This window comes from Octopus bimaculoides, chromosome 20 (assembly GCF_046866305.1).
Source record: "Octopus bimaculoides isolate indiv1 chromosome 20, ASM4686630v1, whole genome shotgun sequence".
NCBI classification, from domain to species: Eukaryota; Metazoa; Mollusca; class Cephalopoda; order Octopoda; family Octopodidae; genus Octopus; species Octopus bimaculoides.
This window is the reverse complement of record NC_142947.1, coordinates 24,365,639-24,375,509: the sequence shown is the minus strand read 5'-3', so window position 1 is coordinate 24,375,509 and position 9,871 is coordinate 24,365,639. Positions and strand designations below refer to the sequence as shown.

The 9,871-nt window shown below is 37.1% G+C and overlaps 1 protein-coding gene across 1 annotated transcript in view; it reads left to right on the top strand.

Annotated features, from left to right (window-relative positions):
* The window catches only part of LOC128250356 (zonadhesin-like), a 153,523-nt gene that overhangs the window by 98,058 nt on the left and 45,594 nt on the right, over positions 1 to 9,871 (top strand). The window contains exon 9 of the mRNA XM_089338233.1: positions 1,348 to 1,655. Within this exon, the coding sequence (XP_089194359.1) occupies positions 1,348 to 1,655 (308 nt within the window). The remainder of the gene's footprint in view (positions 1 to 1,347; positions 1,656 to 9,871) is intronic.

Sequence of the window (9,871 nt, the reverse complement as noted above, 5' to 3'; positions counted from 1 at the left end):
AAAATATAGCCTCGAAAATATTTTTTTTTAATTTCCCAAGTTTTTCCCCTACGTATTTTCTCATAATCTTTCCGGAACTTTCGAAATTTTTCCGAAAACTTTCTCCTGCTCTCTCTCTCTCTCTCTCTCTCTCTCTCTCTCTCTATATATATATATATATATATATATATATATATATATATATATATATATAATATAGGTTTAATCAAAAGATTAAATGTGGTACTTAAAATGTTTGAGGCACCAGAATTTGGTAGGATAAAAACCAAAATCAAAATCAAGAGATTTGTTGAATAAAATTAGAAGATAAGCAACAAAGATTCAATGGGTTATAGCAGTACGTACGTTTCGTACAAGCTCCATTTATTCATGTAGTGAGAACACCACACAATGTACAATGAAAATGTACTCTGAAATTCCATTATGCAGCTGAGGAGTACATTTTCATTGTACATTCTGTGGTGTTCTCACGACATGAATAAATGGAGCTTGTACGAAACGTACGTACTGCTATAACCTATTGAATTTTTGTTGCTTATCTTCTAAATAACTATATATATATATATATATATATATATATATATATATATATATATATATGTGTGTGTGTGTGTGTGTGTGTGTGTGTGTGTGTGTGTGTGTGTGTATATATTTGTTTTGCAAGATTTTTGATGTGAAATCGTGTGTTGAAACAGATGTTGTTGTACTTGGGGATGGTCATATTGCCAGTTTAGCCAATAAAAACACACGCACTGTATATTTGGTATTAATTTGCTTCAGCTTTATATTACATTAATCTTAATCTTATTTCGGCCAGAGTTCTTTCGTCACACTTCTGTGACCTCATCAGTGGTCCTTTGTTTCCTTCTTTCTTATGTGTGTCTCACCTTGCCAACTATCAGCCATTTTGTATTCTGTATTCCTATTGTATGTGTCTACGCATGCGTGTCTTTCAATGTGTCTGTGTCTTTTGTAAGTGCATGTGTGTGTATGGGGAGTGTCTGTATCATCTATATTCTCTGTTAATACGTGTTCGTTTGTATTTTTTTTATTTATTTATTTGTTCATGTGTGTGTGTTTTTGGGGGTTTTTTTATCTACTGTTTCTTTTTGTTTTTGTTTTTTTGTGTTTAATTAAATTTTGTTAACGTATGTAGTATTTAATTTCATTTGTTTATCTATGTATTGTATTATATTTTATTCATATTATTATTGGTTTATGGGTAACATGTTGTCACATGTTGTGGTTTGTGGTTTGTTAGGAGTGTGTGTTAGTGTTCCATTCTAGTTTCCTATTCAGGAGGTTTTATTGTAATTGCGATGTTCTATTCTTGTATTGATATTGCAGATCAACAATGAAGAGAAATTTCTACCCGCCACTATACTTGGTGGTAAGCTTCGTATATTCAAAAGTTCTAATTCAATGCAAATGACCACCGATTGCGGCATCCAAGTGAGTTTCAACGGGGACGATTTAGCCGAGGTCCAAATTCCACAAAAGTATCAGGGACGCATGCGCGGTCTATGCGGCGATTGTAACGGCATCAAGGACGACCTTCGCACTAAAGACAGTCTTGACGTCTCACATGTGAAGGACAAGTTCTCAATAATTGGTCTAAGCTATTTGGTCAATGACACCTCAAGCAATTCAAAGAGGTCAGTTTTTGGTAAAGTTCATCTTTCTACTGTTGCAGTACTTTGTATTATTTTTTTTTCTTGTATCTTCGTTTAATTTTTTTTGGGGTTTTCTGCAGGTAAATGTTGAATAATTACATCGTTGTATTTGACAGACAGCAAATTTTATAATCTGTTGGTGTTATTGTTGTTGATGGTGGTGGCGGTGGCGATGGTGGTGGTGGTGGTGGTGGTGGTGGTGGTGGTGGTGGAAAACTCTGATTGAGTTTTGCTTCTGGATAGTTCTTAACAGATGTCGTCTCCTCCACCATGTCGATAGCATCTTTCATGACTGATGAACACCAGCCACGGCCTCGCATGGAGAGAAATCTGCCAGAAGAAATGGTTTTGTTGGAGTGATGAAGATGCACCAGCTTCTGCTTCAAACGTACTCATGTACTCGGCCTCACAAGAGAGAGACTGACGACGACGACGATGATGATGTGTTTAGATGCGCTTCCAGTTTGTGATAAAAATGTGTGTTCATGGCAAAAGCGACTTAGATTATTAATATCACTACCAACAACCATAACCAATACAACCACTGTGACAGTGACAATTGTCTTTTTATGTTGTTTTGTTATTGCTACTTTATTATTTAATATCAATAATTGACGGTTTATAGCTTATATTTTGACGCTTCGGGAAGGTAGATTCTCACCACCTACCAATACATTGTGTGAGATCATATTTTCTTTTGAGACACTTAAATTTTTTTCTTTTTATTAACATTAGTTTCCTTAAACCTGTTGTCAATCATAACTTTTTGTGAAATAAATACAGAATAACAAAACGTCTTATTATTAAAAAAACACCTTAAATGTTCTCGGTCAAATTGCCTGAGAAAGACCTATCTTACAGTCAAAGGCCTACATTAATTCTATGAATTGCATCGAAGTTGTTAATGTAGTTTTACTGCTATTTATTAAAGAATGTAGAAGTAAAGCTGGCTGCTTTGGGATTTATTTTTCTTTTATTATTATTCTTTATTTTTTTTTTGCGTGTGATATTTATAACAGTTGTTTACAAGTAAAGGTTGTTTCTGTAGTAATCGCCATCTTTTATATCAATAGCTCTTCCTATCTCTCACGCACTCCAGTACACCTTCCCTTTTGTAACCACTAAATCTAGCAATCCCTTTCACACACATTCATGACTTCGATCTTGCTTTCGTCGCCTTCTCCCTCTACCTCATTCATTTCATCTTTCACCTTTACCTCTTTTCCTTAACGCTCATTCTCGCACCTTTTCACTTGCTCTCCTTTTTTTTCCATTATCTTATTCTCCCTCTCTCTCTCTCTCTCTCTCTCTCTCTCTCTCTCTCTCTCTCTCTCTCTCTCTCTCTCTCTCTCTCTTTCTTTCACCCTGTCTATCCATCTATCTATTTCCCACTTACTCATTTCCTATTCAGTCCTATAATTTTCCCTTTATGTAATATTACTACCTTTTAAATGATTACCAGTTCGTAGATTTTTCAATTTATGTATATGCATGCGTGCGTGCCCGGGTGTGTACGTATGTATATGTTTATGTATATATATATATATATATATATATATATATATATATATATTAAGAAAAAGGTGATAATCAGGATATATATATATATATATATATTGTTGTACTTGGGGACGGTCATATTGCCAGTTTAGCCAATAAAAACACACGCACTGTATATTTGGTGTTAATTTGCTTCAGCTTTATATTACATTAATCTTAATCTTATTTCGGCCAGAGTTCTTTCGTCACACTTCTGTGACCTCATCAGTGGTCCTTTGTTTCCTTCTTTCTTATGTGTGTCTCACCTTGCTAACTATCAGCCATTTTGTATTTTGTATTCTTATTGTATGTGTCTACCCATGCGTGTCCTTCAATGTGTCTGTGTCTTTTGTAAGTGCATGTGTGTATGGGGAGTGTCTGTATCACCTATATTCTCTGTTAATACGTGTTCGTTTGTATTTGTTTTTATTTATTTATTTGTTCATGTGTGTGTGTGTTTTTTTTGTGTTTAATTAAATTTTGTTAACGTATGTAGTATTTAATTCCATTTGTTTATCTATGTATTGTATTATACTTTGTTCATATTATTATTGGTTTATGGGTAACATGTTGTCACATGCTGTGGTTTGTGGTTTGTGGCTTGTTAGTGGTGTGTGTTAGTGTTCCATTCTAGTTTCCTATTCAGGCTAGGTTTCTCTTCTATTATGTGTGTAGCTTCAGTAATTTGTCTAAGTGCTGCATCACTGCTATGTGTAGATAAGATTTTAATTTCTATGTTGTTGATTGAGCCTCTATGTTCTTGCTCAGCGTGCTGGTACAGAACTGATGAGTTCTTCCCATCCTTAAGTTCCCTCCAATGTTTGTTTGCCCGCTCCCCTATGCTCCTTGCTGTTTCGCCTACATATGTCATTGTCTTATTTCTGCATCGTTCCTCTGTACATCTTATACTATAGACCACATTTCTGGTTTTGCAGTTCGTTTGTGGGCTAAATCTACATACGATACAGTTCCTATCAGTGCAGGGGGTTCTACTGAAAGGGTATGTTCTACTGATAAGGGATTTAATAGGGTTGCCTGGCCTTTCAACAACCTTAATACTTAGCTTAAGTTTGTCTAGGGCCCTTCTAAAGCGGTACGCCAGTTCGCCTCTAGGGGTGGTATCGACGAACATGACGCTCTGGTACTTGTGGCTATCGTACCATGAGCTTGCCTCCCCTATTTTCTTCTTAGTCCTTTCTATGGTGTTCCATGGTTTGCTCCTATAGAGTGGGCAAATCCCATTCCTATCGTTGCGTTTGATTGTTTCAAACTTCTTCATAGCTCCTTTGTATACCCTGATCCTTTCTTTATGGCTGTAACCTGAGAACTGCATGCGGTGGACGAAATGTTGTATATGTCTCTTTAATTCTGTAGGGTCGCACATGCAGGAGACATTTCGCATTACTCTGACGAGGTCTGCCATCAATATGTTGAATTTGGCATTGTCCGCAATAGCCGAGTTCCGGTGGATCAGGTATTTGGAGGCCATAGGTTTTGTATAGTGTGAATGGAGGATTCTGGTTTTATTGTTCTTAGTTTCTAGCCAGAGTTCAGTATCTAATACAGGTAATCTATGGTTAGGGTGTTTAGTAGGGTGTTTTCTTTACTTGGTGGAATGATCGCACATGCACTAGGAGCTAGTATAAAGGTCACCCTAAAAGGCCACACCTTTAAATTTAACAACAAATTATACGCCCAGGACGAGGGGGCAGCCATCGGTGTTAGTATCGCCGGTGATGTGGCCAATCTCTTCATGGTATGGTGGGACAGAAGGCTTAAGGAACGCCTGATACAGAACTCCATACTCGTGAATGTGTACTCTCGATATGTCGATGATATCAACTTAGTGGTAAAGACACCCCCACAAGAGAGCACCCCTGAAATAGAATTAGAAACTAAGACTATGGAGAGCATCCAGCAAATAGCTAACTCCATCCACCAGAGTATTAAAGTTACAATAGACTACCCTACTAAACACCCTAACCATAGATTACCTGTATTAGATACTGAACTCTGGCTAGAAACTAAGAACAATAAAACCAGAATCCTCCATTCACACTATACAAAACCTATGGCCTCCAAATACCTGATCCACCGGAACTCGGCTATTGCGGACAATGCCAAATTCAACATATTGATGGCAGACCTCGTCAGAGTAATGCGAAATGTCTCCTGCATGTGCGACCCTACAGAATTAAAGAGACATATACAACATTTCGTCCACCGCATGCAGTTCTCAGGTTACAGCCATAAAGAAAGGATCAGGGTATACAAAGGAGCTATGAAGAAGTTTGAAACAATCAAACGCAACGATAGGAATGGGATTTGCCCACTCTATAGGAGCAAATCATGGAACACCATAGAAAGGACTAAGAAGAAAATAGGGAAGGCAAGCTCATGGTACGATAGCCACAAGTACCAGAGCGTCATGTTCGTCGACACCACCCCTAGAGGTGAACTGGCGTACCGCTTTAGAAGGGCCCTAGACAAACTTAAGCTAAGAATTAAGGTTGTTGAAAGGCCAGGCAACCCTATTAAATCCCTTATCAGTAGAACATACCCTTTCAGTAGAACCCCCTGCACTGATAGGAACTGTATCGTATGTAGATTTAGCCCACAAACGAACTGCAAAACCAGAAATGTGGTCTATAGTATAAGATGTACAGAGGGACGATGCAGAAATAAGACAATGACATATGTAGGCGAAATAGCAAGGAGCATAGGGGAGCGGGCAAACAAACATTGGAGGGAACTTAAGGAAGGGAAGAACTCATCAGTTCTGTACCAGCACGCTGAGCAAGAACATAGAGGCTCAATCAACAACATAGAAATTAAAATCTTATCTACACATAGCAGTGATGCAGCACTTAGACAAATTACTGAAGCTACACACATAATAGAAGAGAAACCTAGCCTGAATAGGAAACTAGAGTGGAACACTAACACACACCACTAACAAGCCACAAACCACAAACCACAGCATGTGACAACATATTACCCATAAACCAATAATAATATGAACAAAGTATAATACAATACATAGATAAACAAATGGAATTAAATACTACATACGTTAACAAAATTTAATTAAACACAAAAAAACACACACACACATGAACAAATAAATAAATAAAAACAAATACAAACGAACACGTATTAACAGAGAATATAGGTGATACAGACACTCCCCATACACACATGCACTTACAAAAGACACAGACACATTGAAGGACACGCATGCGTAGACACATACAATAGGAATACAAAATACAAAATGGCTGATAGTTAGCAAGGTGAGATACACATAAGAAAGAAGGAAACAAAGGACCACTGATGAGGTCACAGAAGTGTGACGAAAGAACTCTGGCCGAAATAAGATTAAGATTAATGTAATATAAAGCTGAAGCAAATTAACACCAAATATACAGTGCGTGTGTTTTTATTGGCTAAACTGGCAATATGACCATCCCCAAGTACGACAACATCTGTTTCAACACACGATTTCACATCAAAAATCTTGCAAAACAAATATGTATATATATATATATATATATATATATGAAGTATTATTACCGTTATAAACGGTAATAATGAGGTGGCTATTAAGACTTTTACCTATACAGGTACAACATAAGATAATTGAAGAAAAGAAGATGTGTGTGTGTGTGTGTGTGTGTGTGTGTGTGTGTGTGTGTGTGTGTGTGTGTGTGGTGTGTGTGTGTGTTAGTGTGTGCGTGAAGACGCATGGCTCAGTGGTTAGAGCGTCGAGCTTACGATCGTGAGGTTGTGAGTTCGAATCCTGGACCGGGCTGCGTGCTGCGTTCTTGAGCAAGACTCTTTACTTCACGTTGCTCCAGTTCACTCAGCTGTAGAAATGAGTTGCGACGTCACAGGTACAAAGCTGTATCGGCCTTTGCCTTTCCCTTCGAGATGGGAGGCCGGTATGCATGGGCGACTGCTGGTCTTCCATAAAACAACCTTGCCCGGACTTGTGCAATCCCATGGTCAGTCATGACCGAAGGGGGTCTCAGCATATATATATATGTATGTATGTATATATTTATTTATATATATATATATATATATATATATATATATATATATATATATATATATATATATATATATATATATATATATATATATATGCATACACACGCACACATACACATACACATACACATATATGTATACACGTGTGTGTGTGTGTGTGGTTATGAACTTATTGGCTGCGGAATTCCTCCAGGAAAAAATCCCTTTAAGACGTCGCCTGATAAAAAACACTGAAGAACTCAAACCAGACGAAACGAATTAATTCGTAGGTGAACGAAAACGGTGGATATCGATATTTTGCGATTAATCAGCTTGTCACCAACTTATACCCGAGTCATCTCGAAACGAATTCGAATTACTGATCATATATATATATATATATATATATATATATATATATATATATATATATATATATATATGGGAGAATATACGAAAAAACAACAACAGACGAGGACAGGTGGTGTAAATAACAAAAGGATGTATTAGTATGACGCTCGGGAATACGGAAAGTCTTTGACGTTTCGAGCTACGCTCTTCAACAGAAAGAATACGGAGACAAGGAGAAAAACACGGAGAAAAAAAAAATTGGGAGAAAAAAAAAAAAATTGATATATATATATATATATATATACAACGTAAATTCTATCTGCTGATGTACAACAGCACCACACAAGTGAAACAAAATTCAAATTTTAAATTAGAAGTAGTTCTAATATTGTAAACATTCTTAGCTCTGAATTCTTCCAGCATTGCAAGGAGCACCAAAATCGTCAAATGAAAAGAGAAAAGTCTTGCCATCATCTGGTGCAAAGAATGTTATCGAACACTTGAATTAAACCTGGATTTCCAGTCACCTGGCCATCCATTTTTGAGGAAGACGAAATGTAAACAACTAAAGTGAAGGAAACAACTTCTCGAATCAGGAAAGCCCACGATAATAAGGATACATTATATATGTACATTGTGTGTGTGTGTATGCATATGTGTATACGTGTATGTATGGGGGTCCTTCCCGATCCAAAGGCTCATAAGACCGGTTTCCCAGATTTTGTAGGGTATATACCTCTCCGATGGAACTCCGTTCCGTCACAGGATTGCTCAATTTAGCCAGTTCAGAGGACTGGAGAAACGTGAAATGAAGTGTTTTACTTAAGAACACAATGCATCGTCCGGTCTAGGAATCGAAGCCATAATCTATAATCATGAGTGTGACAGCCTAACCGCAATGCCACGCGACTTCACATACATGTACATATATATATATATATATATATATATATATATATATATATATATATATATATATATATATATATATATATATATATATACGATATTTGTCATATATATATATATAATGTATATCAGTACGTACACACACACACACACACACACTCACACACTCATACACATATGTATTTATATGTGTGTATGAGTGTGTGTGTACTGATATATTGGGTTGTCCGGAAAGTTCGTGCCGATTTAACATGGTTGAGTCCATAAAATATGATTTGACTACACCTCCATTTAGAGCAAAGTTTAAGCTATCTTTTCGTGGAAGAAGGTTTATGTTCCTATAATATGTGTTAATTTTGTAACCCTTTAAAATGGAAAATTAGAAAGTTCATTTTCGGCACTTCATGCTTTTCTTTTTCCGTAAAGGGAAAAATGCCTCATAAGCAACCAAAGAAATGTGCGCAGTTTACAGTGATGTTTCTTTATCTGAAAGAACTGTACGGAAATGGTTCGCAAGGTTCCGAGCTGGAGATTGTAGCCTTATTGATAAAGAGCAATCAGGCAGACCATCCACTACAGATGATGACCAAATCAAGTCATTAATTGAGAACAACCCACATTGCACAACCCGAGAATTGGCAGAAAGCCTCAAACTATCAAACTCTGTTGTTCATGAGCACCTTGTAAATCTTGGGTACACAAATCGCTACGATGTTTGGGTACCACATGAGCTGAGTGAGAAGAACCTTTTGGATCGCATTTCCATCTGTGATTCGCTTTATAAACGGAATGAAAACGCACCTTTTTTTAAAGCAAATTGTGACAGGTGATGAGAAATGGATTATCTACCGAAATGTTCAGAGAAAGCGATCCTGGAGTAAGCAACATGAGCCACCCTTAGCCACCCCAAAAGCGGGTCTTCACCCTAAAAAGTCTTGCTTTGTGTCTGGTGGGATTGGAAAGGAATTCTGTACTATGAGCTTCTCCCAAGTAACCAGACAATTAATTCTGAGAAATACTGCACACAACTGGACGAGTTAAAAGCAGCAATTCAAGAGAAACATCCAGAATTGGCCAACAGGAAGGGTGTTGTTTTCCATCATGATAATACAAGACCGCACGTTTCTTTGGGAACCAGACAAAAATTGCTGCAGCTCGGCTGGGATGTGTTACCCCACCCTCTATATTCACCAGATATTGCTCCTTCAGATTTCCACTTATTCAGGTCTCTGCAGAATAGTCTTAATGGTAAACATTTCAATTCCTTGGATGACGTAAAAAGATACCTTGATGAATTCTTTGCCACGAAACCACCTCAATTCTGGGAAGAGGGTATTTTCAAGGAAAGATAGAGACGCATTGTGCAA